Source organism: Siphateles boraxobius, unplaced genomic scaffold, assembly GCF_051911475.1.
Source record: "Siphateles boraxobius isolate OS27281-9 unplaced genomic scaffold, OSU_SipBor_1 46, whole genome shotgun sequence".
Taxonomy (NCBI): domain Eukaryota; kingdom Metazoa; phylum Chordata; class Actinopteri; order Cypriniformes; family Leuciscidae; genus Siphateles; species Siphateles boraxobius.
Window position 1 is genome coordinate 10509745 of NW_027509097.1, and position 18619 is coordinate 10528363.

Consider the following 18619-nt stretch of genomic DNA (forward strand, 5'->3'; position numbering starts at 1 on the left):
ATGACGCGCGCTGGGTTGCCGTGACAACCTGCGCTGTCAGCCGGCGCTCGACGGCACACGGCAAATAAGGACAGGAAACGATCGCATCCAGATACACACGAGTGAAACGTCATCCTGAAAAGGACGCGATCTTCAGTCGTGTTGCTCTTTCAGGAAGAAAGTACTCTCTCTATCGTGCTGAAGCACACAGGGACCCAACGCGGCAACACAGCGGGGAAACTGCAAGCCCGCTGTGCGCACTCAACCGTTTACCAGCTGTGAAAACAGCTTTTGAATCAACAGCATATAGACGCAGCCGGCAGAAAGGAAACCGCGCGGTCGCTGAAACGCTATCTCACCAACACAGAGAGATCCCCTCCCGAAACAGCAGACTCGTAGCCGTAAGAAAAATACAATCTTAAAGCTCACTCACTCAGAGAGGACACAATCGGTCGGCTCCGAAGCTAAAAGCATTGCGCAATGTTTACTTCCGCATTTTATACCCGCGCTGGTAGGCGGGTCGCGGAATGCAAATCTTGCATGCCAATTTTCATTGGCTCGTTTTAATTCACTCGAAGGCAATTGGTCTCCCTAGCGTGATCCCAATTCGTCAGGGAACTCCCCCGACGACACGTCGGAGTTCCCAGGACGAAAGGGAACAACCTTTCCATGCTACATAATGTGTCAGAGGGGGGGTGGGGGTTTGATTGATTTTTTCCTTTTTTTGGTCCAAATCAAGAAATAAAAGCAAATAACTAAATACAAATAGCGTAGCGTCTGCACTACTGCTCTATGCCATGTGGAGCGCTTTTGGGGCTCTGTCTCAGCGGTTACAGAGGCAGGCACATCATCACTGGATAAATAATAATAATAATAATAATAATAATAATAATAATAATACTAACGTATGCATCCCTTTATACGCTCAACATGCAATGAGGCTGACGCATATTTTTTTCCTGTGTTCTGATTAAAAATGCATTCCTTGAAATGTCAAAAATCTGGTAGCTGCAAAAATGATGGACATCTGCTGTCTCTTTTCAAGGAGGTTTGCAGCACTGCTGATCTGCCAAGTCATAAAACCCTTAAAAATAGCCACTAAAAAAAGCTGTTTATTCATTTACTGTTTACCAATGCCACAATTGAAGCAAGTTTGGCTCTATGGTATTATTCTTCCCATAACTATCATATTATGATCTAGGTAAGGAAGGAAAGAGATAAAACACAATTTTCTTGCCGTCTTTTCTCATTCTCCTCGTGTTTTTTAGTAGGTGTCCCGAGGGAACATGTAACTGATGAAAGTATAAACATACAAAACTGATAATGAGATGTAGCAAAGCATTTAGGCCAAGCTAATTGTTTCCTTTGGGTCTGTATGAAAGAATAAATAACAAATCGAATCTTTTCCATTTTACTGTACTAAAATAACTGTAAAACCAAACTGTCTAATAATCAACTTTTTATTCTCAGGCCAGAACATCCAGATTTCCCCATATCAGCCCACATAGGACATGCTAGTTTTAGAATCTGAAACTTAAAGATATTACAAAAATATGGAGTTCAATGTGTCACTTAGCATTCACATTCATCACCAAGGCGAAGTTTTTCAGCTGGCACATGCAGACCTTTGCTTCGTGGTCAGTAGATTGTGCAAAAAAAGAAAAAAAATAATAATAATGAGCCAATAACCTGAACTGTAAAATCCATGCACTCTGGAGCAGCAGGAAAATTATGACATTATGAATTAACTCACAAGAAAGTGCACAGTTGCAAACACTTCAATAGTGACTATCCTGAACGGAGACTTCAAAAGTTTCATCCTTTTAAATAGCCTAAATAAATAAAAAATAATGTTTATAAGTTTCTTGGAAAATATTTGTTTTACCAGAAAACACGGCTACTTTTGCATCTCTGTCAACAGAGAAAAAACTCTTGACTTGTTTTTACTCTTTATGGAAGCAACCATTTCAACCAAACATGATATACAATGATATATAAAAAAAGTCCATTTAGAAATACATTTTAAAATTTTAATTTTAAATATTTACTGTAATAGACATTCAGGGGTCACCGGTTGGTCTTAGGTAATTGAATCAGAAATCAGCACAGTGAAATCTATGAAGCTTTCCCCTTAAAATAAAATAAATTAAATGAAAAAATAAAAAACATATATAATAATTTATTACTAATAATTAAAATTAAAATTAAAATTAAAAAAAGCAACATACCCTTGAGACTGAAGAACAAGAGGGACCATGGGATTAAACCTTGCAACATTTATTTAAATTGTCACGTAATTGTTTTTGAGTATTATTTAAATAATTTAAATTCCCCTTCTACAAAAGCTGTATAAAAAATAGATTATAAAAATGAAGTTCAACACTCATCTCAGTGACCTGACCACTTATGCCTTCAGCAAATGTTGTTTTGAAAGACATGGTTGCGTGCTTGTGTGTGCGTGAAGTTACATTACTCACAGCGCTGGAGGGGTCGATTCTGGGCCTCTCCATGGCAATAGTGATGCAGTTGAGAAAGATGATGATAAGAACCACATGGTCAAACATCTTGTGAGAGATGATTTTATTGCATGTCACACGAAACCTGCAAGACATAATCACACCAGATATAGTGAGCTGAGTGATGCAAACAGGCAACATAATAATGGTCCTAAAATTAATTCATTAAAAAAGTTATTTGATTTCCCACGAAAGATGGGTCACAAATGTCAACTAGTCACTTAGTGAGTCTACAGTAGTAGTTTTTCTTAAAGGGATAGTACACCCAAAAATTATTTCATAATTTACTTACCATCATGTTGTACTAATTATGTATGACTGACTTTTTTCTCACAAATATTTTCTCTGATATTTTGAAGTATTACTTCTGACTTCCACTGTATTTGACAGCAAAAAAACGTTTACGAAACATTAAATATCTTCATTTATGTTCAGCATGTTTGAAACTATAAGAGGGAGAGTAAATAATACCAAAATATTCATTTTTGGGTAAACTATGCCTTTAAAAGTTTAAGAGAGTGGAATGCTACATTGTTGGCAGTCCAATCATTTAATGTAAAAGATGTTAACAATCATGCCTGACATTAATTCATCACGATGAAGCATCCCTCGTTTTCAGTACAATTGAACTTCTGTTAGAAAGAGTGACAAACTTATGCTGAACGTGTGTCTGCCATGAATAAATAGTGCTTGGTTCTCTTTAATGTCTCAAGACTTGGCCTGATGTTAAAGAATTCATGCTAAGAACGACACTGAGTGGGAACAGAAGGCAAACTCTGCGCTGTTGTCATGCCAACCTGCCTCTCACAGTCCCGATCTCTCATGCTGGGAAGTGTGGTCATGCCGGGGTGAAATGGGGAGAGAAGTGTAATGCTGTGTCTGAAACCTAAGACAGCTGCCTCGCTGCCTCGCTACCCAGTTAATCAGTGACTTCACAGGTGCTTCTTATGGCAACTTCACACAAGATTTCAGACAAGCATCCAAAAGCATAATGTCACATCTAATGATCTAAAACTAATTCAAACTAATGAATTTAGACATGACAAAATATTTAAAGCAAATACCCACTGCTTATACAATGCTTATGTCTCAGTAGAAATTAATTCATAAGTTAAAATATATAAAATAATGGATATTTAAAAAAGTATTGCATTAAGGAGTTACATTCAATTATATGTAATTTTATAATAAAAATAATAATGTTACATTTATATAGTGCTTTTCTAGGTACTCAAAGCGCATTACAAGTGGGAATGTCCTCAATTAAAAAAAAAAAATTATATATATATATATATATATATATATATATAATTTTTTTTTTTAATTGAGGACATTCCTTGTATAAGCAGTGGGTATTTGCTGCTTATACAATGCTTATATATCTACAAACTTTTGAATGGTATCCTAGTTGAAAGTTGAGATCCATAAATAAAAAAATGCATTTACAGAACAAAACGCTTAATGTACAGTCTTACACAATAAATCTCTTTGATTGTCAATGTAACAGTACATCTTATAAGACTGAGGTGTGACAAGTTGTGTGGCAAGATGTCAACCAATGTCTTTGTTTTACATAAGAAGAAAGAGTCAAGTATACATAACTGCAGACCTGCTAACGACACACACAGATGGACATACTAAAATCACAAGAATTTTTGCTTTGGTTTTAATGACACCAATGTATGCCAATCTGCATGTCATAACAGTGCAAAGTGGTGATAGCTTGCATCATCCAGGGCTCGCACAGGAAGGAGGAGGATGATCTGAGGTTGTTTGATGTTTAATTAGTAAAGCGCTGACAGAGTGTAACATGCAATGCAGAGTTCTTCTTTCCTCTCCTCTCTCTCTAATAAGTGAAGCCTCCATGGAGCTTAATGTGAGCAGACATGCATTTCAAAAATGGAAAAAGCACTGGAAAGAGATGAGAAGAAGGGGAATACCAAGAAGATGCCTAAGAGAGAGGCTAAAACGTACAGGATATTTCTCACCCCTTGAGCATCTTAATGAGGGTATTTATTAGGGCTTAGGGGCAACCTAAACTCCTGTACTGAACGTGAGCTATGGTACTATGATAATCGTGATACAGCTTTTGAAATAACCAGCATATATGTGTCACATGCCTGTCCTGTCTTGTGTTGCACATGGGTGTTTTGTTATTGTGGGCCATGTGCCCTTGTCCTTGTCTGATCCCTCCCCCTCGTTACCTGATTATTGTTTGAGTTCTTCCACCTGTCCCCTCTTGATTTGTTCCCTTCTTAAGTCTCCTCTTGTTTGCAGTCTTTGTCGGATCATTGTCTAATGTTTCCTGTGATCCTCCTGTAAGTTTCATGTTCTGTTTTTGTTTTATATGTATTAGTTATGTTTTCCCCCTCGTGGGTTTTGTTTTGTGTTTATGTTTTCTTTTGTAAATAAATATAATTTCTCCTGCACTTGAGTCCTCACATTTTTTCCTTACCTGTTCCGTGACATAGGTCGGATCGTTATGTCACGGAACAGGTAAGGAAAAAAATGTGAGGACTCAAGTGCAGGAGAAATTATATTTATTTACAAAAGAAAACAAACACAAAACCCACGAGGGGGAAAACATAACTAATACATATAAAACAAAAACAGAACATGAAACTTACAGGAGGATCACAGGAAACATTAGACAACGATCCGACAAAGACTGCAAACAAGAGGAGACTTAAGAAGGGAACAAATCAAGAGGGGACAGGTGGAAGAACTCAAACAATAATCAGGTAACGAGGGGGAGGGATCAGACAAGGACAAGAGCACATGGCCCACAATAACAAAACACCCATGTGCAACACAAGACAGGACAGGCATGTGACAATATGTTGGATGCTGGAGAGCTTGTGTCCCCACAAGACTTCTTAACTAGTTTAACCAGTACGTGGTCAACTAGCTCCTACAGAAAAAAAACATACTTACTTGACCAGGAATAAAGAACACAGATTATCTTTGGAAATTCATGTTTCAAATGTATAGGGCAGAGGAGAACATTTTTATGAGGGACTGCAAAAATCCTATTTTTAGTAGGATATTTTTGTGATTTTTTCAGTTAAAATATCTTCTTGAAATGAGATAAAAGCAACACTGCATTAGATATTAAGTGAATTTAGGAATATACATATATGACTAATATATGAAGTACACTATCTACACCAAACCATAAATTATACTAGGATATAAATCAATTAACATCAGTATTATTAATGTCAACAAAAGTCATCCAATTTTATTGGTGAAAAACATATGAAATGAAAAAATAATGGTAGGCCCTCCTCAATCAACAGTAGAATGGGATCCCAAGGACATCATTCCCTTTCTGAAAATGTCTTAGATGGTATTTTCAGCAGGTAAAACTGCAAGAGCCAAGAAAGCATCAGATACTCGGACCCGTCGCTATGGGCGGGCATAGGGGCCGGGCCCGCCCCCAAAAATGCTTGTGCCCCCCCACTTGAGGCACAGATAATTTAATTTTAATATTATCATAGCTGCTAATTTTGTGTTGCATTAATGTTGCATTCTTTATCATTAAAATATTAAAAATATAAAGAAACAATGGTGTGATAGTTGATTGATGGGAATCTACACTGCAACAGCCTATCACGGCCTTACAAAAGAACGTTAGGCTACGTACGTAACGTACAACTAAGCCGCTCAACAGTTACCGCGCATTTTTGAAAGCTGTTTCAAAACGAGTTTTCGCGGCTTACTCGCTTCAGTTCCTTTCGAGTGGAATGATACTTTGATGAGGAGGTTCTGCTCGGAGAAACGCTTCCTCCCGCTGTACTGGGACTGGAGAGAGGACAGCGCTGCCTCCACTCAAAGTATCTGTGCGAGTGTATTTGCGTGTGTGTGTGTGTGTGTGTGTGTGTCATTTGCGTAGCTACGGGTGGGCCTGGATGGGCCTGGGCTCACCCACATGTCAGTCAGGCCCATCCAGTCAGTGGCCTCACAAAGTAGCCGGAGGGAATTCTTTTGCGATTATCACAATTATTGACCTATAAAAATAAATCTCAATGTTTCTAGATTCTTGTTTGGTTGTCATGGTGATGACGAAATGCCCGCGTAGCGCATTTCGCAGTCAGATTGCGAACAGCCCATCCCCCCTTCACAACGACGAGCATATTTCACAGAGGGACACTAAAGTTTAGCTAAGTATAAACTAAAATGAAACAGAGCAATTTACTAAGCAACTTGCTCTCATTTGAAAGAGAATTGACTGAATCGTTGGACTATAACGAAATCATTGCAGTGTTCAACTCTAAGCCCCGTCGTCTCCTGTTATAAGCTAGTCATCAAAAGTAAGCCAATCTACGTTTACTATGTAGTTGCCTAGTCAATGTTGTTTATTTAACGTAGTTTATATGGCCGCTGAGCCAGACTATGACCAAGCATTGTTTTTACACACTGTCCACTACTGTCATGCTGATTTGATGATGGTGTTGTTTTGCATCTGTCAGATGCGCGCGTGTGTGTAGTGTGGCCGCGCGCAGTGGAAATGCTGTTTTTATTGTTATGTTCTTAACATTGCTTATGATGACTTACATGCTTGTGCTCTGATTAAACTGTGGTGTATTCAAGCAGGTGTAGTTGTGTTGGCCTATTTTGATCACAGATGCATTTTAGGCTGTGCCCACCTGATTTTCTCTGGGCCCATCTACATTGTGATTCCTGGCTACGCTAGTGTGTGTGTGTGTCATGGCAATGCATATCCCTCTGTTGACTGCTTTAAAATGCAATGTTTGAGAGATGTTTCTGGTGTTACATCTAATATGTTGTATAGTCAAGTGTTTTATGGATATTTGTAACATTGCTTCTGTGTAATGTGGTGTAGGCAAGGCTACCTGGTCATATTGCTGTTGGTTATATGTTTAACGTGATGATTACGTGCTGCGCGACTAGAGTTGATTATTATAAATATACATACTGTAGGCTAATAATAATTGTGCCCCCCCATACATTTCATATGCCCCCCTTAAGACTGAGGTCTGGCGACGGGTCTGCAGATACTCACCGTGACTGTGGGGGGAACAGGTAAAGGGACCATGTAACCCTCTGCCGACACCATTCAGGCTGCTTGTCCTCCAGCCAGCGGAAGAGACGAGCATTGCGACTCTAAAAGATGGATGACAATGTGACATGTGATCAGTAAGTTAGTTTCGTTAGAAATAGAATATATAGATATATTTTTTCCTGTAATCTTATACAGCCAACTGAATTGAAGAAAATTGTTAGACATTTTTAATAGATCAACTATAAGGAACATAAATAGCTGTAATAAATCAAGTGTAGATTTTCTCACCAGGTTTCCTTCATCATCTGCATTGTCATCCTCGCTGTGGGGTTCATCTAGAGAAAGCTGTGTGGTGGCTGTAGATGGAGAACTCTTGCCATTGCTGAGGAAGTTGGGTGGCCGGGCGCTGTTTATGCTAGCGGAGCGATGCACGAATGGCACCTGCAGGGTGTCTGGAGGCAGATCAAACGAGCTTCGGGTCTCCAGGGATTCCATGCGCCTGTGCCGAGGCCTCTGTCCCAGGGAGTCCGTCCTGGCGAGAGAGGCATCATCGCCCTCAGATATCCCCCCACCCCCTCCGTTCTCTCCCGCTTCTCCCTCGTCTGAGCTGGACTGGCAATCACCGGACAGCAAGGAGCGCCGTTCGCCAGACTGCCGCTTTTGCCTCTTGAGGCTGGGGGCTCGTCCCAGGCTATTCCAGCTGGAGCGCCTGCTGTTCCAGCTACTGGCTGAGCTCCACGGGGCATTGGGGGAGCTCCGCGCACTCGACTGCAGAAACACGGGAAAAGGAACATGTCACTCTCGAATTATATCGCATTGGCCAACTGTAAAACCTGAGTGTGAACATTTTTGTGTAAAAAAATAACTCCACATGCACAGAAAACAACTTCCGGTGTGTATGCAAATGCATTTATTAACATTATTATGAATTCTATAATGTGTTGTATTGTATTGTATTGTATTGTATTGTATTGTATTGTATTGGATTGGATTGTATTGTATTGTACTGCATGATATTATATTATATTATATTATATTAGTTGTATTGCATATTATATTATATTATATAATATTATATTATAATAGAAGTTGAATAACTATTTGCCCTTACACTAAGTCTGACTTAATTCAGCGTAACAAAACGGTGGAGGGAGACAGCCTTCGCTCCAACCCATCTTGCAGGAAGGAAAGCACAGCTCTGATCGAGCAAGTTAGGGATTCTCCAGGTGAGAATAATACCACTCAACGAACAGGTTCCACTTCAACGCATAGAGGCGCCTCGTAGATGGTGACGACTACCGTTTGGGGGAGGTCACCTAGAACCTCCGCGTCCCATCCAGGGACCAAACATGGAGTTTCCAGAGGTCTAGACGCGGGTGCCATAAGGTGCCCCATCTCTGAGAGAGCAGGTGCTCTCTCAGAGGAATGGGCCAGGGAGGGGCTGTTGCGAGGAGCACTAGTTCCGGGAACCAGGTCCGGTTGGGCATGTACGGCGAAACAAGCAAGACCTGCCTCTCATCCGCCCTGACTTTGCACAGGGTCTGTGCAAGAAGGCTCACTGGGGGAAACGCATACTTGCGTAGGTCCCGGGGCCAGCTGTGTGCCAGTGCGTCCATGGCGAGGGTGCCCTCGGTCAGGGAGAAGAACAACTGGCAGTGGGACGTGTCCGGGGCGGCAAACAGATCTACCTTTGCTGTCCTGAAGCGCCTCCATATCATCTGGGGATGGAGTCGCCATTCTCCCGGTAGCACCTGCTGCCGTGAGAGCTCGTCGGCTATACGGTTGAGCAGGCCCGGAATATAAATGGCACGAAGCGACATCAGATGCTTTGGACTCAAAACTAGGAGATAACGGGCGAGTTGTGATGTTGTCATGCGGCGGGAGCGTGGATCACCCTGATGGTTGATGTAAGCAACGGTCACAGTGCTGTCCGTACGGACCAGCACATGCTTGCCTAGTAGCGGCGTTTTGAAGCAGCCCAGCGCAAGATGTACTGATAACAACTCGAGGCAGTTGATAGGGCTGCACGATTAATCGCAATTTACATGAAATTGCACTTAAACTGATTTGGCTTATTGCGATTATGAAATGGCAAATGCTGTGATAATTTTTTTATGTGCAGCTTGTCATTGATGTACAGCTCTGTAAACGCTGCTCCATCTGAAAGCACTTTGAGTTTGAGTCGCTTATAAGGTGCATTTGAAAAAGCAACACGCGTCAAACATATTTCCAAACATGAGAAGCATTTATGAGCCTATTGGCTAACTAAAGACAACATTTAATAACATGCTTTTACTCCAAACTCACTTCATAACGACAGTTGAGCATCCTTCTTTGAGATGATGTGGCTTCTTACACAGAATAAGGCTGTTGTGTGCTTATAAGTCATGTTTAATCAAGCAGTTCAACACTGACTAACACAGGCCTCTGTGAGGCACGCTGTCATGTTGATCGATCCATACCGAGAAAATAACCGCCTCTGCAACTTTCGTGAAGACACGGGACGACAGGGCCAGCACGAAGGGTAAGACTTTGTACTGATATGCCTCGTCCCTCGAAGAGAAACGGTCTGTGTCGAGGGAGAATCAAGACATGAAAGTATGCGTCCTTCAGGTCGATCGCTGAAAGCCAATCTTGGGGACGGATGTACTTGAAAATGCGTTTCTGCGTAAGCATCTTGAACGGCAGCCTGTGAAAGGACCGCTTCAGGACACGCAGGTCCAAGATTGGTCATAACCAACCGCCTTTCTTGGGTACAATGAAGAATGGGCTGTAGAAGCCGGTCTTCATATCAGCTGGAGGGACCGGTTTGATCATGTCTTTCACAAGTAGGACTGCAATCTCTGCCCTGAGCACAGGGGCATTGTCCACCAGAACACAGGTGAACTGAAGGCTGTGCAGCGCCGGGCAAACTGAATCGCATAGCCGAGTCTAGTACCATTAGACTCGGCTATGCGACTCAGTTCACCCGGCGCCCCACAACCTTTAGTTCACCAGTGTTTTGGTGGACAATGCCCCTGGATGAGCCAGCGAAACGGGCTGGGGAGCGCTAGCCAGGCTCCCAGACACCGTGCAAGGGGGACCAACGGCACCACAGACATACCCGCAGTGGGGCAGCGCGGCGAAATGCAGGGACCCAACTTGGACGGCATCGCGGCCCGAAGTGGAGTCTGAGAGTGTGGTGTAACGCGTACCTGATTCCGTCGAGGGGCAAAGTGAGTGTGCGGAAGCCTCTTGAGTGCGTCCGGAACACAGCCACTGCTGCTGAGGGGCTTGAGGGTGGGTCACGCTTTTATTGCTCTTTTTTGTGAAAAAACAAAAATAATGCTCTCTTAGTGCCCTCTCACAGTGCTGAGGCACCCAGGGAATGGCCGCTGTGTAATAGTACACTTTAGGGAAAATGCCCACTGAACCGACACTTAACCTAACACTTTTAGTGCTGTTATAACAGCAGTTTGTTTGAGCATTGAGCCTGTAGCCACATGCTGTTCGCAATGGAACACATCAACACTGGAAGAGAAGAGAGATTTCTTCAATGCAACTGGAGTCTGTATCTCAGAAGACAAACAGGAAATTCGGCTCCGAAGTGAAAGACAATGCGTGCGTGCACCCACTTCCTGTTTATACCCGGGCTGCGGGGCAGGGCATGTAACGCGATTCATGCACGCCAACATTCATTGGCTCATTTTGTAGACACTCGAAGATGACAGGGCTCCCTGAAGTGATCCCAATTATGTCATCACGTCGACGTAACATTGAATGTGAGCAACTGACAGGGAACTGATGTGTATTATAATAACATTTTCAACTTTTGTGAATGAGACCTCTTATTATTACAAAATGTAATAATAAGTTTAAGTTAAGTGTAAGTTTCTGAGAGCAATGTCAGCAAAAATAATTAAATGAATGAATGAATGAATGAATGAATCAATGAATGAAAATAAGACTGTAGTTTCTCCAACTTTTTCTATCAGAGAACGGTAGTTACTGACCGGAGATTTATCTTGGCCATTGGCATCCATGGAGACATTGCTGCCTCTGCGAGACTCATAGCCCAGCGCAGGGTCTCCTCCTCCAGATATCTTAGGGACAGGCATGGGTGTTGCAGCCGTATGAGTGATGAGGGGAGGGGTCAGGCTGGTCTTCAAATCCACATGGCCATTGATGGGCACAACTGTGGAAGGGACAGGGATAGTAAGCTCAACATCACTGATACTACAAAACATGACAGACAGCTGAAAAATGCATTAGGGACCATTTCAAGCATGACTTTTTCAAACAGCCTTTAATCTTCAAAAGGGACCATGATATATTATGTCAAAAAGACAGAAATACACAGTATAAACCAACTGTTAGAAGGGTAAAATGGTATCTGGGATAGCACAAAGCTAGCTTGTGGATTTCAAAATATAAGAGTGTACTTTAATCACGTTTAATATAGGAATGCAGGAAGTATGGCAGGGTGACGCATCGTCTCGTTCCCTTTCTCAGGGAACTATGGTTACCGTCATAACCTGAGACCTTCCATTTCGAGGGAACTCGCGATACGTCAACGAAGCTTTGGGAACGAGAATACCCAAATCGCCAGACTTTCAAATGCCTGAGTGTTAGCCTGTTGTCACACCACACTAAGCACTAAGCACCTGAGACCCTGGGGCAGCATCCAGGTCCAGGCTATAAAACCTGACGAATGTGAGTGGTGAGGACCAGCCCGCTGCATCACAAACGTCTTGTAGAGAAACTCCAGATACTAGAGCTTTAAAAGCCGCCATACTCCTAGTAGAATGAGCCCTGACCGCCTGAAGGTCACTGACTCTCTTAAGGGACGAAATAGCTAGCAGAAAAACGTTTTTCAAAGTGAGAAATTTCTCTGAGACCCCAGATAGGCCTTTTAAAACTATTGCCAGATCCCAAGCCGGCACTCTAGTGCGAGTTGCAGGCCTCAGCCTCAAAGTGCCACAAAGGACACGAGCAATCAGGGGGTCTCGACACAGAGATGTACCACCCACCAGGGCGTGGGAAGCCACAATGGCCACCACGTAAACCTTGAGCGTGGAGCGTTAGAATGGTCTCAACAACCTCGGTTGAGAGACCACTCTCTATGAGTTGGGCCCCCTCAGAGGCCAAACCCATAATTTCCAAATCTCTTGCCGTGGGTGAAATATTGTGCCCCCTGCCTGAGACAGAAGGTCTCTCCTGATTGGGATCTCCAAGGGAGGGCCATCAAGAAGACGGATGAGGTCCGCAAACCAAATTCGGCTCAGTCAGCGTGGTGCTACTAGTAGTAGGCTTATTCCATCCTGGTGGATTCTCTCCAGAACTCCTGGGAGCAGAGCAAAAGGGGGAAATGGGTACAGACGTAGCCTCGGCCACGTCTGAACCATAACATCCAGCCCCAGGGGGGCTGGTTGAGTGAGGGAAAACCAGAGTGGACAGTGCGTCGTGTGCTGAGACGCAAACAGATCCACTTCTGCCAGGCCATATAACTCCCTTATTTGCTCCACCGCCTCGGGTTGGAGTCTCCGGTCCCCTGGCCTCAACCTCTGCCTCAACAGGGTGTCTGCTCCTACATTCTGGCCCCCTGGAATATACACTGCCCTCAGAGAGAGTATTTTCCCCAGGGACCACGGGAGGATCTGGTGTGCCAATTTGCAAAGCGGACGCGAACGCAGACCCCCCTGACGATTTAAATAAGAGACCACCAATGTGTTGTCTGTCCGGACAAGCACATGATGGCCCCCTCAGGTCTGGGAAGAAATGTCTCAACACATTGAAGACAGCCATCATCTCCAGGCAAATTATGTGCCAAGAGAGATGATGACTTCTCCACAGACCCTGAGCTGAGCTCCCCAGCTTCCATTACCGCTCCCCAGCTGGTGAGGGAAGCATCTGTTGAGATCGCAACTTGATGGCAAAGAGCTCCCAACGATGGACCCTTGGACAAGAACCAGTGTTTCCTCCATATAACCAAGGCGCGGACACACCGCCGCGTTATCTTGATCATACGAAGTGGGTTCTCCCCTTCAGGGAGAACCCTCTGGTCCTGAGCCACCACTGCAAAAGTCTCATGTACAGCAGGCCAAAGGGTATCACATTGGACACTGCTGCCAAAAGGCCTATCAGTCTCGCGAACTGTTCACAGTGTGTGACGGACCTAGCTTTAGCTCTTTTGTGGATGTAAGGATAGCAGCTACACGAGCGGGCGATAGAATGGCTCGCATCGTGACTGAATCCCATAACAGACCAAGAAAAGTGGTTCTCTGTACTGGAGAAAGCACACACTTCTTGGTATTGAGCCTCAACCCCAACATTTGCACATGAGCGAGGACGACACCTCGATGCCGAACCGCTAACTGTTCTGATTCCGCTAGAATCAGCCAGTTGTCTATGTAGTTCAGAATACATATGCCCTGCAGCCTGAGTAGGGCCTAAGCTGCATCTACGCATTTCGTGAAAGTGTGGGGTGATAAAGCTAGACCGAAAGAAAGTACCCGATACTGGTATTCTTTGCCCCCAAAAGAAAACCTCAGGAACCTCCTGTGCTGAGGGAGGATGGAGACATGGAAGTAAGCGTCTTTCAGATCTATCGTGACAAACCAGTCCTTGGATCTGATTTGAGTCACGATCTGTTTGAGTGTTACCATCTTGAACTTGAGTTTCTGTACTGAACGATTCAAAAGACGAAGATCTAGCATGGGACGCAACCCTCCATCCTTTTTTGAAACAATGAAATAACGGCTGTAAAAATCCGACTCTCTGTCGGGTGAGTACACCTGTTCTATAGCTTCCTTCTCTAACAGGGCCTTTAACCTCTTGCTCCATTACCAGAGCCTGCTCGGGATGGACTACTGTGAGTAACACCCCGCTGTACCATGGAGGACGAGAACCAAACTGGATTCAGTATCTTCTTTCTACTATCTGCAGGACCCCTGAGATATATTCGACAGTAGCTTCCACACTGCCAGAAAATCTACTAAAAGAACCAGCCTCTCGAGGCTGGCCTCTGGTGTTATAGAGACAGCCAGGTCAGGAGCCTTAAACATACCGGCAGAAACTACCTGAACTGACTTTTTTTGAACCCCCCTCATAGGGTGCGAGTCTGACGCAATGTCGAGTTGACACTGCGCCAGAAGCTTGCTGGAGACCGCTGCGCCCTGAAGCTGCCAGGGGTTGGCAGAACGGCCGGTGAGGACACCGAGATGGAACGGGCACCGTATTCTGAGGTCTGTACCGTTCCATCGCGTTTGGGGCTGCCCTCACCTGTCTGACGCCAGTGGTCGAAGCCTTCTTAGCCTGAAGAACGGTCCTCAGATCCGGTTTAGACTTAGAAGGCTTCGACTGAGAGTGTTGTGTCTGCTACCAGTGTTTCTGTGGAGGTGCACGAGACGCAACACTCTCTTTCTACTGTGATATGAGGAGCTCGACGGCTGGGACTGCTCACGCCCAGCAGCCCCAGGGGGTTCGTTTGAATGCCTCCAATTGTTTTTTAGCCTCCTGGAATCTATCAACGACCGCATTTACTGGTTTGCCGAAGAGACCAGAAGGATCAACCAGGGCATCCAGGAGAAAAGCTCGGTCTCAGGGACCTGTCTCCAACTGCTCTGAAAGATCCTTTTGCGATCCCCAGGAATGCATTCTCCGTGCTGCTTTGGCAACAGCGGGTCTTGGACCCTGAGGATCGCCAGCCTGGCCACTTTCCTCGAAAAGCAGCAGGCGAGAGCGGAGCATGCGAAGCGGAAGCATCTCGCAATGCTGGCAATCAGCCCCTTCGAAGGCTGATACCGCATGCTCCACTCCCAAACAAACTACACAGAGCTTGTGTGTGTCCCCACCCGTTAAATAATGCGGGCAGGGAGAAGCACAGAGCTTGTAAAGCTGTTTCGCCATAACTTTTCCAAATATTTATATATATATATATATATATATATATATCACAGACAACAGTAAATATACCAGAGAGAAACACAGATCGCTTGCTGAGGCAACAGAAACTTATTCCGGTTTGCACCGGATGCGCTTTTATCACTTCCTGGTCATGACGTCACCCGCCCGTGACGATCATTCTTTCCATTGGACTAGTTGACATAGATGTTTCAGACGCATTTACGCTGGGGGCGTTCCCAAAGCGTTGTTGACGCATCCCGAGTTCCCTCGAAAGGGAACAATGTTGGTATACTCTATGGCTACATGTTTTAGACAAGCTCATTTGACAATATCAGGACTAAACAATAAGGATGGTCCACTGAAACAAACCTGAGTTCATAAATCTATAAAACCATGGATTTATATTATAGCTGCATAATTTCCAGCTTGCTGGGAAAATAGCACAACAAATGTTGTAGATAACACTTACCAGTTAATGATAAATATAAATATTTCTATCAAATAAATAAACACATATTACAATCAATCAATCAATCAATCATCAACCATTATTTTGAGTGGGGCCAGTTCATTTTTTGAAAGGTCAAGTAAAAGTCTTATTGGCCAGCAGAAAAGAAAATCTTGTTGAGCCCTGAAAATGCCATGTGCTTCAATGTAAACAATGCTCTGTGGGTCTCACCGGATGATGCCGATAGATCCTTCTTACATCCTGAAACATCATCCAAGCTCCGTGCATAGATATCTACTTCAGAGTCAGACTTTGAGGCATCACCCTGTATCAAATGCGTAAGATAAACAAACATTAGTTAGCAGGTCTTCGAGTTGCTGAGGCTTAGGGAAGCATATTGCAGGGTGAGGAACAGGCAAGTGAGTGAGGGTGTGTTCTCCCCCCCCCAGCGGCCCTCAAAAAAGGCCAGAGGGTGACCGGTATCTAAGGGAGAGACATTCTAGTTGGGGTAATTCACAAAAACACAGTGCCGGCATGCATTTGACAGCACCAGGTTGCACTACCACTCTGAAACCACAAGTATCGTGTGCTAAATATTAGTTAAATGTATCTTTCTTTATAGATTTAAGCAGATGATCTCATGGTCAGACCACCTGCTATATTAGCGTAACACTCATCCACATGTAGGCAACTAGGTGTGGGTTTTTTTCTCGGCTCACTGGAGGTACAGCACAAGTAGAGAAGAAACATCCAATGATCAGGCAGGAGAAATAAACACTGCTATTTTATCAGAGGGCTCATCACATTGTTTGGCCTGTGTCCTCCTTGTCCCCAGTCTTGGGCTAGTCTTAAAATGGCTAAATGCCGAGAGTGTTTCAGTGTGGTCTAGCACAGAACTTCAACCCTGGGTGATTTGTCAAAACAGAGACCACTGTTTAAGGACATGGATCCCTCTCTCAGTTTGACCATTAAGGTATATATTTGTGGATGATGGTTGTAATTTAAATACAATATGATAAAGATGATAAAGGATGAAACCTTTTTCCCCCTCATTGTGGGAGGAAACCTTGATGTGAAAACGCCTATAGCAAACTCAATTTACATTTCAGCATATGTTTTGTATATTCACAGAACTCAATGGAGCTAATGGTCAAAGACAAAGAGGAGACACAGTGGAAACTTTTCTGACAAACCTTGCACCTACGAACAATGTATCCCATTGGCTTCAGGTATTAACATCAAGCTGAATCAAAGCATTGTGTATTTTGGTCTCTGAAAAAAAAAATCAATGCATTAGTAATGGGTGTGTAAATGGGTAAGGAACAAAAACAGAGCAAAATTTTAGTTTCACTGAAGCCAATGGGATTATTGCAACACTAATCACATTACAATTGGACAGCAATTAATTCACATCATAACTACAATGAAAAACAGTGAATAGGACTTAGGACTTGAACAGTCAATAGGTAATTAACACAATATATACAATACTAAGGCAACAAAAAACAAACTTGAAATAGTTTTGACACTGGAGTCAAGCTCCATAAGTCAAGACAAAAGAGGGACTCCTTGCCCCTTCTCAAAAACAGTGAACAGTAAAACAAAACACAGCTGTGATAGGTTGAACTAGCAGAGAGGCACTACAAAGCATCTTCAGGAACAAGCGACCACCTTCATTTGGGCACAAACTCCGACATGATCTTTCTGAGCAAAGAGACGTGGCAGAAATATAAAACACCTACATTATTAAGTAAATAAGCTATCTGACTTTTTGACATAGCAAAACTATTAGCTATTGTATATATATATATATATATATATATATATATATATATATATATATATATATATATGTAAAATCAGTTAAAACTAAAGTTTATTAAAGCAATTGTTCACTCTCATGTTTTTTTAAACCGCTATTTAAAACAATATATTTCTTCCCTAGTGAGCCGTTAACAGCTGCAACCAGATCTCAAGAATTGGATCAGTCTGATTTAGAAAAAAATCATTCAATTTTTGTAAACTGAATCAGTTGAATAATTACAAAGATTTGACTCAAACAAAACAATTCGTTCACAAATCAAATAGATTTGAGAACAAATCATTCAGACCAGTTTGTGAACTGAATCAATTGATTAATTGAAAAGATATGCCTCAAAATAATGATTTGTGAAAAAATCATTGAGATTATTTTAGTGAACTGAATCAATTGATTCATTGAAATGTTCATAAAATTCATTGAAATTGAAATGATATGTTCATGTTGCCCTTATCATATGACCTACCAGCGTCAGATGTGTCGTGTCACCTCCATTCACAAATCTTCCTTCGTTGCCTCATGGGATAGTACATTTTCCATTGTATGCACAGTTTAGAATCTCGCTGGAAGAAGTAGGTCATCCGGGGAACTTTTTGCCTACTCTTTTATGCATGCGGAAATACTTCTTTTGTCACATACTGTTTTTTGCTTAATAGAAGGTATATGATTAGATAGAAGTATGTGATTTCTGATGCAGCTCAGTTTTGTGAAGTAAATCGAACAACTCACTGAAATGATCTGACTCAAAAGAATGATTCATTTGTAAATCGGACATTGCAACGTTTTCAACCCAATCTCATGGAAATGTATTATTTTTATTATACTATTTTAAAATGTATATTTTATGTTTTGGCGAATTTGTAGTGAATTCATATGAATCTGAACTATTTTCTAGAAAAAAAACTAAGCATGAACCTCCACCCCTACCCCCAACCCTAAACCCAATT

The 18619-nt window shown here is 42.8% G+C and overlaps 1 protein-coding gene across 1 annotated transcript in view; it reads right to left on the reverse strand.

Annotated features, from left to right (window-relative positions):
• cacna1g (calcium channel, voltage-dependent, T type, alpha 1G subunit) overlaps positions 1 to 18619 on the reverse strand; it is a 276677-nt gene that overhangs the window by 84367 nt on the left and 173691 nt on the right. Inside the window, exons 15-19 of the mRNA XM_077200722.1 lie at positions 16085 to 16178; positions 11514 to 11695; positions 7810 to 8289; positions 7522 to 7622; positions 2457 to 2580 (exon numbers count right to left, since the gene is read on the reverse strand). Of these exons, the coding sequence (XP_077056837.1) occupies positions 2457 to 2580; positions 7522 to 7622; positions 7810 to 8289; positions 11514 to 11695; positions 16085 to 16178 (981 nt within the window). The remainder of the gene's footprint in view (positions 1 to 2456; positions 2581 to 7521; positions 7623 to 7809; positions 8290 to 11513; positions 11696 to 16084; positions 16179 to 18619) is intronic.